The sequence below is a fragment of the Pipistrellus hanaki genome, assembly GCF_964339955.1.
Source record: "Pipistrellus hanaki genome assembly, chromosome: 15".
Lineage (NCBI taxonomy): Eukaryota > Metazoa > Chordata > Mammalia > Chiroptera > Vespertilionidae > Pipistrellus > Pipistrellus hanaki.
Window position 1 is genome coordinate 45,900,303 of NC_140517.1, and position 19,112 is coordinate 45,919,414.

At 59.7% G+C, this 19,112-nt stretch overlaps 2 protein-coding genes across 3 annotated transcripts; both read right to left on the reverse strand.

Annotated features, from left to right (window-relative positions):
• Window positions 1-280: 280 nt before the first annotated feature.
• NTF4 (neurotrophin 4) lies at window positions 281-9,252 on the reverse strand. Of its 2 annotated transcripts, none has more exons than XM_084905010.1 (3): window positions 9,047-9,252; window positions 2,733-2,857; window positions 281-1,593 (listed from the first exon to the last, which is right to left on the reverse strand). In XM_084905010.1, exon 3 carries the CDS (start codon window positions 1,579-1,581, stop codon window positions 946-948), a length of 636 nt encoding a protein of 211 aa, XP_084761136.1. In that variant the 5' UTR covers window positions 1,582-1,593; window positions 2,733-2,857; window positions 9,047-9,252; the 3' UTR covers window positions 281-945. The 2 variants fall into 2 exon arrangements, with proteins under 2 accessions (XP_084761136.1, XP_084761135.1); XM_084905009.1 differs by lacking the exon at window positions 9,047-9,252 and adding an exon at window positions 3,993-4,061.
• Window positions 9,253-9,356: 104 nt separating this feature from the next.
• Window positions 9,357-12,643, reverse strand: KCNA7 (potassium voltage-gated channel subfamily A member 7). The gene is made up of 2 exons (XM_084905017.1): window positions 12,028-12,643; window positions 9,357-10,204 (listed from the first exon to the last, which is right to left on the reverse strand). Exons 1-2 carry the CDS (start codon window positions 12,580-12,582, stop codon window positions 9,389-9,391), a joined length of 1,371 nt encoding a protein of 456 aa, XP_084761143.1. The 5' UTR covers window positions 12,583-12,643; the 3' UTR covers window positions 9,357-9,388.
• Window positions 12,644-19,112: the final 6,469 nt, after the last annotated feature.

Here is a 19,112-nt window from a genome sequence, read left to right on the forward strand (position 1 = left end):
ATTGGCCCATGGACTGAAGGGTCCCGGGTTCGATTCTGGAACAATTAGTGACACCATAATTCTAGGACAATTAGTGAACTGTGTCACTAATCCCCATGCGGGAGGTGACCAATATATGTGTCTCTCTCAGATGTTTTCTCTGTGTCTCTCCCTCTCCACTTGCTCTGAAAACGAATGGGGAAAATGTCCTCGAGTGAGGATTAACAAAAAACAAACAAAACACAGAGCCTTCTTGCCCCATCTGACCTAGCAAACGGTCCATTCGAGTCCTCGCTCCCAGCTAGTTGCTTACATGTTCCAGTTTTCATGCTCTGCCACCCACTTTTTTTTTTTTTAAGTATTTTTTTAAAATATATTTTATTGATTTTTTTACAGAGAGGAGGAGAGAGGAGTAGAGAGCTAGAAACGTTGATGAGAGAGAAACATCGACCAGCTGCCTCTTGCACACCCCCATCGGGGATGTGCCTGCAACCAATGTACATGCCCTTGTCTGGAATTGAACCTGGGACCTTTCAGTCCACAGACCGATGCTCTACCACTGAGCCAAACCGATTTTGGCGCTGCCACCCGAAATCTTGATATATTTCCCCCTTTTCACTCTCCCCATAAAGAGCAAGGTAATGTCCTCTGAGAGCATACAGCAGCAACTTAGAGTTGATCTGACAAGTTGTGTATTAGAGCTCTTAAACAGTAGACACTCAGAAAATATAGGCTATCATCATCATCATCATCCGCCGCCGTGGCGTTCACGGGAGAACTCCTATTCATCCTTCAAAACCCCACCCATTTTCCCCACCTGTCTTGTACCGATTGAGCTGACTTTGTGACGACTTCACAAATTCCCACAACGGAGGCCCAGAGCAGCCAGGTCCCCCCTGAGGTCCCTCTCGGCCTCCAGCTCTTCTCTCCTCTGCTTGCCCAGGTCCTTCCCACGCAGAGCAGGCCTCAGGCCCGGCCGGTCCGGCTGAGGAGCGTGCAGACGCAGGCAGTGTCGATGCGAATCCAGCGCCAGCCCACGCGGCCCTGGGCGTCCGTGGTCAGCGCCCGCACGTAGGACTGCTTGGCCTTGCACTCGGACACCCAGTGCCTCCGGTCCACGCCCCGGCAGCCCCCGCCGCCTGCGCCCGGGCCCTCTTCCCCGGCGCTGTCGGCCTTGCAGCGGGTCTCAAAGAAGTACTGGCGCAGGGGGCTGCCGCCGGCCGCCGGCACCTCGCCCAGCACCTCCACCTCCCGCCCGCGCAGGTCCACGGCCGTCCGCCGGTCCGTCACCCAGCTGCTGACCGCGTCGCACACGGCCAGCTCCCCGCGGCGGCTGGCCGGCGCCGTCTCGCTCACGCCTCGCCGGCTGCGGTTAGCCGGGCCGCCCGCCGGCTCCCCGAAGGCCCCGGTCTCCAGCAGGAAGAGCAGCGGGGGGCCCGCGGGGGCGCCCCGGGACAGCACCACGCGCGGGGACAGGAGGTCCCACTCGGGGCCTGGAAACGGGGGCAGCGGAGAGGGCGGGGGGTGGGGTCCCACGGGGACGCTGGGGAGGAGGCAGAGGAGGAGGAGGATGGGGAGGCACCGTGCAGGGTGGGGCAGCATCTCGCAGAGCACCTGAGGAGGGAGGAGGAGAGCTGGGGTTAGAGAAGAGGGGAGTCCTGTAGGGGGGACCTGCAAGCCTCAGGACCATAGGGAGGCCCTTGTTCTAGATTCTAGAACCTTGGGGAACCCATATTCTAGGATTGAATAATGCCCAACTTCCAGATTATCCGACTATTATCTATCTATCTATATAAAGGTAAGCATCCCTTCCATCATTCAACCAGTAGATATGATGTGCACTGACCACCAGGGGGCAGACAGTCAACACACAGGCATGGAAACATGGGACAGACTGATGAATCTCAGAGGGAAGGGGGAAGGGGAGGACAGGGAGAGATTGACCAAGCTGTGGTCTGAAAAGCCCCAGGTTCGATTCCGGTTAAGGGCATGTACCTTGGTTGCAGGCACATCCCCAGTAGGGGGTGTGCAAGAGGCAGCTGGTTGATGATTCTCTTATTGCTGTTTCTAACTCTCTATCGCTCTGTGAAAAATCAATAAAATATATATATTTTTTTTTAAAAGAAGGAAGAGATTAACCAAAGATCTTATATGCATGCTAGAGGCCGGGTGCATGAATTCGTGCACTGGTGGGGTCCCTCAACCTGGCCTGCGGGGACCAGGCTGTAACTGGCTCTCCCACATCCCCAAGGGGTCCTGGGTTGCAAGAGGGCGCAGGCTAAGCCGAGGGACCCCCCCCCCCCCCGATGCACGAATCCGTGCATGGGGCCTCTAGTGACTAATAACGGCCAACAATTGGGGAGATACCGGCTCAGAGAGGTTAGTAACTTGGACCAGGTCACACAGCCAGCAAATGCCAGAGTTGGAACGGGAACCCTGTCTGAGCACCCCCTACTCAGCCATACTGCCTCTGCAACCCCCAGGAACCCTAATTCCTACAGCCTGGAGGAGGTTTGAGGTCCCAAACTTTGAGAAAGGCCAGCTCTGGAATCCTGGGGGGATCCAACTTCAGCTCGAAGCTCCACGAAGAAGGCAAGAAAGTCACTTGGGCCTCAGTTTCCCTGCCTGCGACCCTGATCTGGGGCTGGGAGCGGCCGGCGAAGCTGTGGCCTCCGCCTTTCCTGCACATCATCCTGGAGACCTGTGATTGGGGGAGGGAGGGGAAGGTGGGGAGGACCAGGGTGGTACCGGACCTGTCAGCACCTCCTCCGCCTCCGAGCTCCCGGGCTGGGGGCCCCCAGGCTCCAGGGGGCCCCTGTGGGGGACGCAGGGCGCCCCCTCCTTCCTGACATCTCAGGAGCGGGAAGGGGGCAACCACCTAGAGGAAGAGGGGAACAGGCATGTCAGACAGGCAGGGGGGGAGGGCGGCTGAACCCCTGGGCCCTCCCCTTGCCCGGGTCCCTCTGAAAGGGCAGGGTTTGGGGTGGGGGTGGGGGATTGGAATGGGGGGGTAAGGACAAATCTGTGATACCTTAATTAATAAAGATTTTTTTTTTTTTAAAGTGTAGGGTGCCGAAACCGGTTTGGCTCAGTGGATAGAGCGTCGGCCTGCGAACTGAGAAGTCCCGGGTTCGATTCCGGTCAAGGGCATGCACCTTGGTTGCAGGCACATCCCCAGTAGGGGGTGTGCAGGAGGCATCTGATCGATGATTCTCTCTCATCGATGTTTCTAACTTTCTCTCCCTCTCCCTTCCTCTCTGTACAAAACCAATAAAACATATTTTTTTAAAAAGTGTAGGGTACCCCACAGCCAAGCCACGCCCCCCGTGCCAGAGGCCCCTGGCCTGCCCAGGTGACGGCTCCCGGCGGGGATGGGAAGCAGATGGGGGGCGGGGGCGGGGGAGCGGGCACCGCAGAGGCTGGAAAAGATTACATCCTCCTCGGCCCATCCATCTCCCGGACAGACAGGCAGGCTGGGGGCGGGGCCGGGCCGGACCCCGGGGCACCGGGGCGCTCGCTCAGAGCCCGGGTCCCCCAGGCCGCCGCCTGGAATGTTCCCCGCGCGCACGGGACAGGCCGGGGCCCGCCCGCGCCTCCGCCGCGCATACCTGGGCGGCTGCCGCCCGGCTGCGGGGAGCCGGGGGGGGCGGAGCTGGGGGGACCCGGGGGGAGAGGGGCGCATGCTGACCGGCCGGGACCCGCCGTCCAGGCCCCCCAGTCCCTCCTCCCCCGGGACCCAGGGGTCCAGGCCCCCAGCCCCTCCTCCCCGGACCCTGAAGTTCTGGGGTTCGAGCCCCGCCCCCCAGGTTCTCCGCAGAAGCTGCAGGCTGGGGGTCCGGGCTCCGGAGACCCCCCTGGGGGCGCCCCCACGGGGAGGGGGTCACCGGTTGCTCATGGGGACTCTGCTCCTGCCTCAGTTTCCTCCGCCGGCCCCGCCCCCGGCCCCGCCCCGCCCCTCCCTCCCCGGGGGCAGGGCGCCGGGCGCGGGATCGGAGGAGGCGCGGAGCTCTTACCTGGGCGCCCTGGCTCCGGCTGCGGGCGCGGCTCCCCCTCCGCCGCCGCCGGCTCCGCGCCGCGCACCGAGGCTCCGAGGGCCCGGGTCGGGGCGGGGGCGGGGCGGCGCCGACGGCGGAGGAGGGGCCGGGGGAGCCCGCCTTCCGCGCGGGCCGGGACCTCGGAGCCCAGCCTGGCGGGCTCAGCCCTCCGCCCGCCTGGGTCTCAGGAGGCCAGGCGCCAGCCCCCGCCTCCTCCCGCAGACCCAGGGGTCCAGGCCCCCAGCCCCTCCTCCCTCAGACCCAGGGGTCCAGGCCCCCAGCCCCTCCTCCCTCAGACCCAGGGGTCCAGGCCCCCAGCCCCTCCTCCCTCAGACCCAGGAGTGGGGACCCCAGCCCCTCCTCCCTCAGACCCAGGAGTGGGGACCCCAGCCCCTCCTCCCTCAGACCCAGGGGTGGGGACCCCAGCCCCTCCTCCCGCAGACCCAGGGGTGGGGGACCCCAGCCCTCCTCCCTCAGACCCAGGAGTGGGGACCCCAGCCCCTCCTCCCGCAGACCCAGGGGTCCAGGCCCCCAGCCCCTCCTCCCTCAGACCCAGGGGTGGCGGACCCCAGCCCCTCCTCCCTCAGACCCAGGAATGGGGGACCCCCAGCCCTACTCCCGCAGACCCAGGGGTGGGGGACCCCCAGCCCCTCCTCCCTCAGACCCAGGAGTGGGGACCCCAGCCCCTCCTCCCGCAGACCCAGGAGTGGGGGACCCCAGCCCTCCTCCCTCAGACCCAGGAATGGGGACCCCAGCCCCTCCTCCCTCTGACCCAGGGGTCCAGGCCCCCAGCCCCTACTCCCGCAGACCCAGGGGTGGGGGACCCCAGCCCCTCCTCCCTCAGACCCAGGAGTGGGGACCCCCAGCCCCTCCTCCCGCAGACCCAGGAATGGGGACCCCAGCCCCTCCTCCCGCAGGCCAGGAGTCTGGGCCCGAGATTCCTTCGCATTCTTCAGCCAGCCAAGTGTCAATCCCCGGGCAGATTCCCACCCTCTGCTCCCATCCCCAGGCTCCCCGGAGCTCCCGGCCAGACATTAACCAGCTGGGCCCGGGCAGCGATAAGGCCCCGGGCCAGGGGGGGACAGTGGATGTGGGGGGCTCTCCCACAGAGTCCTCCTCTCCCCTGGAATTTCCTGGCTGGGGACTGGGGAGCGGTCTTGTCCTGAGCTCAGAGGAGAGAAGTTCAAGGTGCTACAGGCCTGGGAGAGAGGTTTGGTTTGGGGGCACAATGACCTTAGAGAAAGGAGGAAAGTGAAGGGAGACTGCGGGGGAGGGGGGGAGGCATGGAAAAGGGGACAGAGACCCAGAGAAAGAGGGGGGACAGAGGCCCAGAGAGGGAGAGAGCCCCTGAGCGGGGGAAGACGGGCGTTGGAGTCCAGGACAGCCCCGCGGCCGGGCCCTCACCCCTCCGCAGGGTTGTTTTCAGGGGAAAGCTGACACTTGTCTGGGGGGGGGGGGGTATCCCATACCCCTCCCTCGGCCTAAATATAGCATGGCAAGGTGGCAGGAGGGTGTCCCCGCACTGGGGTGTTCCCCTGCCTCTGCCCCATCGCTCAGAGCCAGGGGCATGGCAGGCGGCGGAGGCACAGTTGTTTATGGGGTGGGGGAGGGGCGCTCCCAGGCTCTGAGTGTCCCCTGGAGTCACCTCCCGGACTCACCGCACCCTTCCCCAGCCCCGCACCCAGCACGGGCCAGGCCTGTCAGAGGGCCCCTCGGAACCCCGGGCCTCGGGTTGGGTAGCTCAGGAGAGCAACTGAGGAACTAGCAGAGGAGGAACTGGCAAACGTCTCTGTCCGTGTCTCAGTTGCCCCCTCTCTCTGGCTCCTGTCCCCCTCTCTCTGGGTCTCTGTCCTCCCCCTGGCCTCGCACCCCCCCACCACCCAGGCCACTGCCTTCCTCTCCCCAGCGGCCGCTCCCCGTGGGGGCCACTCTCAGCCTCCGTCCCCCTCTGCAGGTCTCGGTTCCTCTGAGCCTGTGCCTCCTCCTCCTCTTCGGGTCTCTGTGCTAACTCTGCGCCTGCCCCCGCGATGCCGTCCGTGTCTGCCACCGCGAGGGGGCCTGTTTTTTCTGTCTCCAGGAGTGCCTCTCTCTCCATCGCAGAGAGAAGTGACAGCCTAAGGGTTATGTCATTTCCGACCTTTATCAAACTCTTCCCACCCTCTGTACCCGCTTCCATCTCTCTGTATAAGGAGGTAGGTGGGTCGCCCTGGCTGGTTTGGCTCAGTGGATAGAGCCTTGGCCCCCTGGCCTGTGGTCTGAAGGGTCTCGGCTTCGAGTCTGATCAAGCACATACCTCGGTTGCAGGCTTGATCCCTGGCCCTGGTCGGAACTTGTACGGGGGGGCAAGCAATGGATGTGTCTCTCTCACATCGATGTTTCTTTCTCTCTCTGTCTCTCTCCCTTCCTTCCACTCTCTCTGAAATTCAATGGGGTAAAAAAATAAAAAATGAACAAAAAATAAATAAAAACCAAGGGAAAAATATGGTGATGATTAACAACAAAAAGGTAGTGGGGTTCAGTCAGGGGTTCCAAACGGAGTCTCTCAGCTGCATTCTGAGCTGTCAAAGGGGCTTCATAAGAGCTGTGTTGCTTGCCCTGGCTGGTGTGGCTCAGTAGATGGAGGGCAGGCCTGCGGACTGAGGGGTCCCAGGTTCGAGTCCGGTCAGGGCACATGCCCGGGTTTCAGGCTCCATCCCCAGTGGAGGGCGTGCAGGAGGCAGCCGGTCAATGATGGTTCTCTCTCATCATTTATGTTTCTATCTCTCTCTTTCTCCCTTCCTCTCTGAAATCAATAAAACTTTAATTTAAGAAAAAGAAAAAAGAGGTGCAACGAAACTGGTTTGGCTCGGTGGATAGAGCATCAGTCTGAGGACTGAAGGGTCCCAGGTTTGACTCCGGTCAAGGGCATGTACCTTGGTTGCGGGCACATCCCCAGTAGGTGTGCAAGAGGCAGCTGTTCGATGTGTCTCTCTGATCGATGTTTCTAACTCTCTAACCCTCTCCCTTCCTCTCTGTAAAAAACCAATAATATATATATATATATTTTTTTTTTTTTTTTAATATATTTTATTGATTTTGTACAGAGAGGAAGGGAGAGAGATACAGAGTTAGAAACATCAATGAGAGAGAGTCATCGATCAGCTGCCTCCTGCACACCCCCTACTGGGGATATGCCCGCAACCAAGGTACATGCCCTTGACTGGAATCGAACCCGTGACCCTTCAGTCCCCAAGCCGACGCTCTATCCATTGAGCCAAACCGGTTTCGGCAAAAAATATATATTTTTTTTAAAAAGAGGTGTGTTCCCCTCAAACCAGTTCCCTTCTGATGCATCACTCTGCTGCCTCTAAGGTTTCATTTGACAAAAAAAAAAAGGGGGGGGTGTTATAGTTAAAAATAACAATAACAACAACCACACTCTGCAAACCACTGGATGGGTTTTAATAAGTTAATATGGGTTAAGTGCTTTGAATGACACCTGGTGCATAGGAAGCCCTGTATGTGTTAGTGATTCAACCCTCCTCCTCCCCTCCTCTTCTCCTCCTCCTCCTTCTCCCCCTCCTCCTCCCCCTCCTCTCCTCCTCCTCCTCCCCCTCCTCCTCCCCTTCCCGCTCCTCCTCCTCCTCCATCTCAAAGTGCCCTTTAAGACGGGAAGACCTCTAAACGCGTATGGCCTTGTGACCTTGAGTGACACCCTCCGCTCTGAGCCTCAGTTTCCCTGTCTGTGAGGCTGCCCGGGCTCGGAGGTCCGGGGCGCCCCGGCGGGCTGACAGGACACGTGGGGTCAGGCAGCTGCCAGGGCGCTGGCCCCGGGCGGGGACGGTGCCTGACCTTGGGGCGCTCTCAGGCCCTGAGCCGCTGGCCGCTCCCTGCTTTGCCTGCCGGCCTTCCTGGGCCGCGGGGAGATGGGATGGGCGCCCCACGTGGGATTCTCTCTCCTTCAGCTCAGGGGCCCTGCCTTGGCCCTCTTTGGTCTCTCTCTGGGGTACTCTGGTCTGTCCCTCTCTCTCTCTCTGGGTGCCTGACACCCCGCCGTGGTTCTCCACCCCCCACTCTTGGCCTCTGTCTCCCTCTCCTGTGGATCCTGTCCTCCCTCCCCCTTCCCTGGGTCCCGGTCTCTGAATGTCTGCTCCTCTCTCTCTGTGTCTTCATCTCCTCTTCTCTGGTTTCTCTTTCTATCCTTCCCCAGGTCTCTGTGCCCCCTGCCCCCGGTTTCTGTCCCCACCGTGTAGGGACAGAGTATAGTGACCCCCCGCCCCTCGCTCCTTTCCTTGGTGGTTCTGATGTCCATGTCCGGAAGCAGCTCTGCGGGCGAGGACAGACAGAAAGGGGCTTTCGGTGAAGTCGGTGTGGGGTGGACGGAGGGAGTGTCAGGCCGGCTCAGTGTGTCTCCCTGAGTCCACAGCGCATGTTCGCTCCCTGAGGCAGGGTCCCTCCTCGGTGCCGGGGTCCTCCGTGTCACCACGGAACCCTGACCCACCCCACAGGGCCCCGCGGAGTCCACCCACACGGCCCAGCTCAGCCCACAGTCCTGCCGCACCCACAGCGACAGTCAGTGTGACGCAGCTCGGCGTGTGCTGAGACTTGGTCCCGGAGGCTCCTGTGACCACAGGCTCCATGTGGCCCAGCTCCCGTGGAGCCCCGGCCGCTCCGGCCACACACACACCCCCCTCCACACGGTCCGACCCAACAGAACCCGGAAGGCTCCCACCGTCCCCGTCCCAGCCCGGCGTCACCTCGCATGACCTAGAAAGCTCACATTCCATCACTTGACTCTTCTCCATGACTCACAAGTTCGCAGGCCCTAAAATAACATCCACCCAGCAGGACCACAAAGCCGGCCCGCGTCCGACGCGTCTCAGCGCCGCCCCGCCGCTCGGGGACACGCCGCCGGTCCCGAGCCTGCCACGGGGGACAACATGGCCCTGGGGGGGGGGGGCTCCTGAAACCACAGGGTCCCCCACAATGCCGTTGGGCAAGACTCACCCGAACTCACCGCCCAACCCAACCCAACCCAGAACCAAGGCACTCACACAGCGATGTGGCCGGATCTATCTCAGCACCAGCCCAAGGGGCTGGCTCCACGGCCTGGTGGGAACCAGTGCAGGTCAAACCGATGCACCCCGCGCCCCAGCTCAGCTCAGGGTCACCCCTTCCCACGCACTGCCGCCTAAGGAGGCACCTACAGGAGTACCGGCCCACAGCGCGAGAGCCAAGAAGGCTCAGTGTCCTTCAACTCCTTACCACTCAGCCTAGTTCTTCCCAGACCCAACCCTCCCTCCCTCCTCCTCCCTCCTCCTCTCCCTCCCCCCTCCCTCCCTCCCTCCCTCCCTCGGAGGAGATGTGAGGTCCTTCCTGCGGGCGCCCACGGTCCCTCACACTTCGGTGACCATGTGCTTTCCCGGGGGCGGCCAGAGGGGCGGCGACAGCTCGGGCACCTCCCCGTCCACCAAGCCCCCGTTGGCCTTGCCCTCCAGTGGGCCGCAGGGCTGCGTGTCCACGTGGCTGTACATGCCCGCCTCCTCGCCCTCCGTCTCCCGGTGGTAAAAGTAGCTGAAGTTGGAGACGATGACGGGCACGGGCAGGGAGATGGTGAGCACGCCGGCGATGGCGCAGAGCGAGCCCACGATCTTGCCGCCCACGGTGACGGGCGCCATGTCGCCATAGCCCACGGTGGTCATGGTGACCACGGCCCACCAGAAGGACTCGGGGATGCTGGTGAAGTAGGAGTCCTCCCGGTCGACCTCGGCGAAGTAGACGGCGCTGGAGAAGAGGACCACGCCGATGAAGAGGAAGAAGATGAGCAGGCCCAGCTCGCGCATGGAGGCCCGCAGCGTCTGGCCCAGGATCTGCAGGCCCTTGGAGTGGCGGGACAGCTTGAAGATGCGGAAGACGCGTACCAGCCGGATGACGCGCAGGATGGCCAGCGACATGGCGGGCTGGCCCACGCCCCGCTGCTGGGCCAGCTCGGTGCCCAGCGCCACGAAGTAGGGCACGATGGCCACGAAATCAATGAGGTTCATCACGTTCTTGAAGAAGGCGGGCTTGCTGGGGCAGGCCAGCAGGCGCACCAGCAGCTCGAAGGAGAACCAGCAGATGCACAGCGTTTCCACCACGAAGAACGGATCGTCGAAGGGCGAGCGGGGCGGGGGGCCGGGCGCCGGGCTGGAGCCGTTCAGCCGGGAGGCAAACTGCAAGGGGGAAGGGGTTCAGGGGTGCTTCTGGTTCTTCCTCGGAGCCTCTGTCCTTCCCCAGGCTCTGCCCCCCCGCCCCCTCCTCTGGGTCTCTGCCCGCCCCCTCCTCTGGGTTTCTGTCTTCACCCCCCGCCCCCCCAATGTAGGGACAGAGTGACTCCCTCTCGCTCCTTTCCCTGGTGGTTCTGATGTCCATGTCTGGAAGCAAAACTTCCTGTCCAGACAAAAGCGGTTTGGCTAAGCGGAGAGAGCATCGGCCTGCGGACTGAAAGGTCCCAGGTTCGATTCCGGTCAAGGGCATGTACCTTGGTTGCGGGCACATCCCCAGTGGGAGGTGTGCAAGAGGCAGCTGGTCGATGATTCTCTCTCATTGATGTTTCTAACTCTCTATCCCTCTCCCTTCCTCTCTGTAAAAAATCAATAAAAAATAAAATAAAATAAAAAAATTTTCCTGTCTGGGGCCAGGACACACCGGAATGGCTGTATTCGCTGTGTAAGTAGCCAAGGACGTGTCTATACATCGGTCAACAGCCGTGGCTCCGAGGCCAGCAGTGACTTGCTGTCATAGGCCCTCCCAGGCCCCCGGGTTCATCCCTGCTTGGCTGGCTCTCTGGTTCCTCATCCACTACTGGTCTCTCCTGACATGGCGCGGGGCGGGGGCTCCAATCCTGCCCCCAGCGTGAATTCTCCAGCCGGGGAGGGTCCCTAAGCTGCCCCCGCGCCTGCCCTCCTACAGCCAGCCCAGACTACAATGCTATGATGGTCAAAGACCTTTCTGTCTGCCAGACCCTGGCCCCTACTCTTACAGCTCCCGGCTTTGTTTGTGATGGATTCCTCCTACCCTAGCCCTCAGGAGCCACCACTCTGTCTCCAGCCACCTCAGCGTCTCTCTGTCTCTGTCTCTCTCTCTCTCCTTCCTTCCTTCCTTCCTTCCTTCCTTCCTTCCTTCCTTCCTTCCTTCCTTCCATTTTGGTTTGTTAATCCTCACCAGAGGTTTGTGCCCTTGACTGGGAATCGGGAAACGAACCCATGACCCTTCAGTCCGCAGGCCACGCTCTAACCACTGAGCAGACGGGCCAGGGCCCCAGCTGCTTTCTTCAGGTCCGACTGTCATCACCTCCACCCCATCCTTCCCTTTGCTTACCATGAGCCGCACAGGCCCCGGATTTTTCCATGCTCTCTCCTACCCCCAGCTTTGATTTCTTTTTTTCTTTTTTTAAAAATATATTTTATTGATTTTTTCCAGCTTTGATTTCTTAAGGTGCCTGTACTCAGGTCTTCCTGCCCTCCTCCTCAAGCCAGGTTTCTCGCCTACCTGAACCCTGCCTTCAACAGGACGGGTCCCTCTACTCCGATCCTCAGGCCCCGCTCCTCTTCAGCACCCCTGCGCCCCTAGCTTTTGATGGGGGAGTCCCCTGACAGGCCGGTCCCTAGATTGCTCATCCCCTTAAAGCCCCTTGCCCCACCTGAAGTTGGCCAGGTCGTCCTCCCAGAACCCCGCGCCCCGCCCACCTTCCCGAGAGGCTCCGCCTCCCACGGCCCTGAACCCGCTTTCTGATAGGCCAGGGGGCCCGCGGGGCACGCCCACCTACAGCCAGAACCCACCTTCCCGAGAGGCCCCCCTCCCATGGCCCTGAACCCGCTTTCTGATAGGCCAGAGACCCCGCACCACGCCCACCTACAGCCAGAGCCCACCTTCCCGAGAGGCCCCGCCTCCCACGGCCCTGAACCCGCTTTCTGATAGGCCAGGGGACCTGCGGGGCCCGCCCACCTCCCCGTAAACCACGCCCCTCCCCCGCCCAGCCCCCGCCCCCTCTCACCGGTCCCGCCGCGGCCACCGCCGCCAGCCCCGGCCGGTCGCGGTCGTCGCGGAACTCGGGCAGCGTCTCGAGGCAGAAGACGACGATGGAGACGAGGATGACGAGCACGGAGACGACGGCGAGCACGCGCGCGGCCTGCGAGCTCTCGGGGAACTCGAAGAGCAGCCAGAGCTGGCGCGCGAAGGCGCGGCGGGGCAGCGGGCGCTCGGGCGGCAGCGGGCAGCCCTCGTCCTCGCGCAGGCGCGCCATGGCCGCGGCGCCCAGCCCGTAGAAGGCCACCTCCTCCAGGAAGACGTCGAGCGGCACGTGCGCCGGCCGCCGCAGCCGCCCGCCCGACTGGTAGTAGTAGAGCACGGCGTCGAAGCTCGGCCGGTGCCGGTCGAAGAAGTACTCGCGGCGCGCGCCGTCGTAGAAGCGGCCGCGGCGCGCCGGGTCCCCGAGCAGCGTGTCCGGGAAGCGGCCCAGCGTGCGCGCCCGCGTCTCGAACCGCAGCCCCGCCACGTTGAGCACCAGCCGCTCGCAGCAGCCGCACGGCGGCGAGCACCGCGGCTCCATGGCGTGCGCGCAGCCCCGCTGGTGACCCGCGGCGGGCGGACGTGTGGCCCCGACGCCCGACCCGGCCCGGCCCCACCTCGGCCTCTGCCGCCGCCGCCGCCGCCGCCCCAGCCTGGTGTCCGGTGTCCACGCGTAAAAATAGCCCGGCCCTCCGGCCAGGGCGCGGGGGAGGGGGCGCCGTGACCCCGGCGGGGCAGAGGGGACCCGCGCGCCCTCTGCCGGGGCGCCCGCCCTTGCCCCCGCCCCAGCCACCTCCCAGCTGCGCCGTCTCCGCGCCCGCCCCGCTCCCCGACCCCCTTTCCATGGCCCAGGGCCTCTGTCTTCTGACCTGCATCTTCCCAGGGGTGCCCTTCGTGTCTGTCTGTCTGTCTGGCTGTCTCTCAAGTGAGTACCCGAGTCCCTCTGTCGGAGACACAGATGCCCACCCCTTTTCCTCCTTCTCTGGTGTGTCTGCGTCTGGCCAGGCCTAGGACTTGGGTCTGTCTGTCGGGATGTGTGTCTGTGTGTCTTTATGGGGCCATTCTCTCTGAGTTTTGCCGCCCTGTGGGATTCTGTGTCTTGGTTTCTCTGATCTATGTCTTTGACTCTTTTTCTCTCTCTAGAGAGAGTCTGTCTCTGTTTATCTGTTGTCTCCCCTGGCCTCTGTTTCTCCCCTCTGTCCAGGCCTCTCTGCTTCTCTTGCTGGGTCTCCTCTCTCAGTATCTCTCAGCCCGCCGTGTCTCTGTCCGTGGGTTTCTCTGGGGCGAACCCAAACTTTGTTCTTTCTTTCCCTGAAGTATACTGCAAGCCTCTGTCTCAGCCAGGGCCTCTGGAGGACTCCGTCTCCGTCTCCGGAGCATCAGCTGCCTCCTGCACACCCCCCACTGGGGATGTGCCCGCAAGCAAGGTGCATGCCCTTGGCCAGAATCGAACCTGGGATCCTTGAGTCTGTAGGTCAACCCTCTATCCACTGAGCCAAACCAGTTAGGGCTCTGGAGTCACCTCTCGGAGTCTCTCTCTGACCATCACTCTTGGGTCCGCCACTGTCCCTGGGGCCGCCCGGCCCTGGGGCGCTCCAGCAGGTGCGCCCCTCAGCCGGTCCCCTCGCAGGTCTCTCCACTGGGGTTCCCGCCAGGTACGCTGAGGCCCAGCCAGACCCGAGCTGCAGCAGCCCTCCAGGGCCGGAGAGGCAGGGCCTGCTCGGCGCGGGTGGGGGTGGGCTGGGGAGATGCCGCAGGGTCACTCCGAGGGACCGAAGGACAGACGGACGGTGGCCTTCCAGCCGCGGGTGTCCTATGACATCGCATAAAAATAGCCCCGTCCAGCTGGGCTTTCAGGGACAGGGAGTGGTGGGTCGGTCACCTGGACACCTGCGGGCGCGGTCTCCGGCGCCCTCTGCTGGGCGAGAGGAGAGGCTGAAGGTTTTACTCCCTGCGAATTCCCGCCTTCTTCCCGTCTACAGTGTTCCTGTCACCACCTTCCCTCTGGATGTGTGTCCTGCTCTTTGGGTCTCTCTGTATTGGTCTCTCTCTCTTTCATGATCTTAAAAAAAAATTATATATATATATGATTTTTTACAGGGAGGGAGAGAGATAGAGAGTCAGAAACATCGATGAGAGAGAAACATCAATCAGCTGCTGCCTGCACACCCCCTACTGGGGATGTGCCCGCAACCAGGGTACATGCCCTTGACCGGAATCGAACCCGGGACCTTTCAGTCCACAGGCTGATGCTCTATCCACTGAGCCAAACCGGTTTTGGCTCTTTCATGATCTTTGATACTCATTGTCTCTGGGTTTCTGCCCCCCATCCCTCTGGTCTTTTCTCTTCTCTCTGGTCTCTGTCTCCTCATCTCTTGTCTCCTGTGCCTCACCCGCACGGCCAAGGGTGAGCCTGAGCGGGGGTGGTGAAGGATGGAGAAAAGACAGACAAGAGAATGAAAGCGGGGTCTGGGTGGGACGCAGTCCCCTCTGAGGGAGAGCTAGCGGCAGCACCACGGACTACAAGCCGTGTCTATTTTACAGGCGATTCCATGAGGCAAGGGAAGGGTGTGGTCAAGATGTTTACAACATTCTCGTGGGTTTCCATCCTACTCAATCGCATGCACCTGAACTCTATCAGGCCCACATCTCTCAGGCATGTAGGACCACATGCTCGGACCATAGGTTCAAGTGCACAACTATAGCATCTGTTGGCTGTCACTGTGCTGGAGGCTCTGCCCTCCGAGCTGGAACTTACACGTGGCCATGAGAGGACTGTGCCCTCTCGTCAGTCTGAGGCTTGAAACTGTCCAAACACTGTGGCCGCTCTGCACAGTCTCCCCTTGCCTGTCATTCCCCAGGACCCCAAAGAGACCCCTCTTGGTGGGTCTCAACTCTCTGTGGACCTGACCCCCACCTTCCCTCTCAGCCCTGTCTCTTACACCCGCACCAACACTGAGCCTGGCGGCGGGTGCTCCTCCTTGCCCCTTCCAGACGATTCTCCCTCCCTCCCTCCCTCTGAAGCTCAGGCCGTCCATGGACACCTCTGCCCACACCTCCCTGATGACTCCCCTCTCCCTCTGGCCCCTCCCGCTGCCATGGAAGATTCCAGACGTCATCACGCTTAGAAATGTCAGTGTCCTCCTAGCTGATCCTCCTGGAAGCTGGCCCGTACCGGATCGTCTTTTCCCCAAAAGGATCGTATTTCTTGTTCTACCAAGAAGTCCTGAGCCTTGCCACACCCTCACGAGAGGAGTCCATGCCCCTGGCTTCTGGTCATTCCCTCAACCCACAGGCTGTCTCGTGGGAAGCCGTGTGGTTTCCCAGGTTGGGATATAAAAGGCAACTTTCTGCTGAAGCTGGTTTGGCCCAGTGCATAGAGCGTCGGTCTGCAGACTGAAGGGTCCCGGGTTTGATTCCGATCAGGGGCATGCACCTTGGTTGCGGGCACATCCCCAGTGGGGGGTGTGCAGGAGGCAGCTGATCGATGTTTCCCTCTCATCGATGTTTCTAACTCTATCCCTCTCCCTTCCTCTCTGTAAAAAATCAATAAAATATATATTTTTTAAAAAGGCAACTTTCCATCTCACTGTTTCCTTGGGACACTTCTTCATCTTCTCTCTCTCTCTCTCTCTCTCTCTCTCTCTTTTGTTGTTGTTGATCTTCACCTGAGGATATTTTCCCATTGATTTTTAGAGAGAGTGGAAGGGAGGGGGGAGGGAGAAAGAGAGAGAGGTGTGAGAGAGACACATCAATTGGTTGCCTCCCACACCTGCCCCAACTGGGGCCAGGGATCGGACATGCAACTCAGGTACGTAGCTGTGAGCAGGAATCGAACCCGAGAGCCTTTAATGCAGGCTGATGTTCTAACCACTGAGCTTCACAGACCGGGCCTCCTTGGGACACTCCTGCAGGCCAGATGGCCAGGCCCCTGTGAAGAGGACTTGAGGCTGCTGGCCCTTGGCCCTGGCTAACCTCGGCTGGTGACCAGTACCAACCTGTTGCCATTTAAGCAAGTCACCCTGCTGGAAGCACCTCCTCTTGCCCTAGCCAGGCTCCCCCCCGCCCCCCCAATGCTTCTGGAGCCAGACAAGCCCCTCCCCAGCTCTGCCCAGCTAGAAGATTTGTGAGGTTATAGAGTTCTTTTTGGGGGAAAGGTGAGAAACCTCAGAGACAGACGTCCCTCCTCATTAGGCCCGGTGCACGATATTTGTGAACAGACTGGGTTCCTGGGCCTGGCTGGCGATCAGAGCCCACCAGGCTCCCCGCCTGCCGCCTCTTCCTCCCCACACCTCCTCAGCGCCCTGCCGCCAGGCCGCCTTTGGTTGCCTGCCATAGTCTGTGCTGCCCCCTGGTGGTCAGCGCATGTCATAGCTAGTGATTGAACTCCCAAGAGGGCACTTTGTATATTATCCTTATAGATAGATAGATGATAGATAGATAGATATAGATATAGATATAGGGTGCAAGAGGTTGATATGTCTTATCACAGGTGACTTCAGTTTGACGACTTGCTTAGAAACCCAGCTAATGTCTGCTAGGTTTCTCCACTGTAGTTATTATTTTCCACTGTAGTTTCTCCACTGTAGTTATTATAATTCCACTTGGAATTAATGAATGATTGAGAGAGCCATCTTTTTGTGCTCAGTCAAGCTTATGGAGGTTAACTTACATGCAGTAAATCTAACCTTTCTAGCCCACACTTCGTGAGTCTTGGCAAATGAATAGACTCGTGTGACTGTGCCACAATCAAAACAGACAACCATTTTACCACTCCCCAAACTTTCCTCCTTTGCAGCCAATGCCCCCTCCTCCAGCTCTAGGAAACTACTCTGTTTTCTCCCCCTCTGTCCCTGTCCGGTGTGTGTGTGTGTTTCAGAATGTCAAATAAATGAAATCACAAGTATGTAGCCCTTGATTGGGCTTCTTTCCCTGAGGACTCACTCCTGTGGTATGCATCAGTAGCTCTTTCTTAACTCTCATTCCCAGGCATGGCTGTATGCCCATCAATGTACCCATTCACTGTATGAAGGACGTTAAGTTACATTTCATTTGTGGTTGTTATGAATAAAGCTGGTGTAGAAACCTGTTTACATTTTGTTGTTTTTTTTAAAACATATTTTATTGATTTTCCACAAAGAGGAAGGGAGAGGGATAGTCAGAAACATCAATGAGAGAGAAACATCGATCAGCTGTCTCCTGCACCCCCCCCCCCCACACTGGGGATGTGCCCATAACCAAGGTACATGCCCTTGACCGGAATCAAACCTGGGACCCTTCAGTCCGCAGGCCGGCGCTCTATCCACTGAGCCAAACCGGTTTCAGCAATAAAATATACTTTTTTAAAAAGTAAATTAGGTATGTCCCTTGTCTGGTCAAAACATGTTACTTCCTACTTCATTAAAAAAAAATAAATCTTGCCGAAACCGGTTTGGCTCAGTGGTAGAGCGTCGGTCTGCGGACTGAAGGGTCCCAGGTTCGATTCTGGTCAAGGGCATGTACATGGGTTGCGGGCACATCCCTGGTAGGGGGTGTGCAAGAGGCAGCTGGTCGATGTTTCTCTCTCATCGACATTTCTAGCTCTCTATCCTTCTCTGCTCCTCTCTGTAAAAAAAAAAAAAAAAACCTTCCTTCACCGCTTGTAACACCTGATCCAGGCAAGGATCAGCAGTGACTGCTACAATAATAGTTGCGGAACAGAAGGTGTGCAAGGTGGCAAGGTCTCACTTCTGAGATGGCCACGGGGAAAAGGCTCCTTCACAAGGAGGGATCTGCCCTCCGGTCCCTGACCAGGTCACCACGCTCAGCGTCCTCACGGGGGGACCATCTGACATTGTGCACCTCCAGATGCGATTCAATATGAATTTCATGGTATCGTCCCAAATTCTTAACTTCAGCCTCTCCAAACCTCCAGACTCAATGACCAGCCTCTCCAAACCTCCAGACTCAATGACCAGCCTCTCCAAACCTCCAGACTCAATGACCAGCCTCTCCAAACCTCCATTCTCAATGACCAGCCTCTCCAAACCTCCAGACTCAATGACCAGCCTCTCCAAACCTCCAGACTCAATGACCAGCCTCTCCAAACCTCCAGACTCAATGACCAGCCTCTCCAAACCTCCAGACTCAATGACCAGCCTCTCCAAACCTCCAGACTCAATGACCAGCCTCTCCAAACCTCCATTCTCAATGACCAGCCTCTCCAAACCTCCAGACTCAATGACCAGCCTCTCCAAACCTCCAGACTCAATGACCAGCCTCTCCAAACCTCCAGACTCAATGACCAGCCTCTCCAAACCTCCAGACTCAATGACCAGCCTCTCCAAACCTTCAGACTCAATGACCGTTTTACAGACAGCATAGGAGTCATGGAACAAACTCTAACAGAGGAACATCCATCATCTGCCTCCTGCACACCCCCTACTGGGGATGTGCCCACAACCAAGGGACATGCCCTTGACCTGAATCGAACCCGGGACCCTTCAGTCCGCAGGCTGAGCCAAATCGGTTTCGGCGGGTTTGGATATTTTTGCATTGCGGCTATTGTAACAGTTTCCCATGGGTGGTCAAAGACGCGCTTCGAAGTCCAAATCTTCATGGTGCCGGTGGCCCGCGCGGTGTCCCCAAGGCACAGAGGCCAAGAGGCCGCCCAGAACCCCCCCCCCCCCCCCCCCCCGCCTCTCCTCCGGCCGCGCAGCGCGCATGCGCCCTGTGCTCTTAGAGTACGTTTCCTGAAATATGAAATTAGTCATTTAAATTAAAAAAATTTTCAATTCAATCTATCCAATAAAGTGTCAATACATTATTTAAATACAATATTTAACAGGTCTCCAGTGTTCTAAGAGACATGGCTGCCAGCTCTCTGACCTCACGGTCAACAGCGGGATTCCAGGGCCCCCACCCCCTCCCCTAAATCGGGGCCTTTGCACCTGCTGTTAACCCCTCGCAGACCTCCCTTCCCCAGGGCCTTGGCTCAAATGTCACTTCTTCAGAAAACCTCCCATGAACGCCCTTTCTAAAACAGATCCGCTTTCACTGCCAAGCCCCTTACTCTGTTCTATTTCTCTTTAT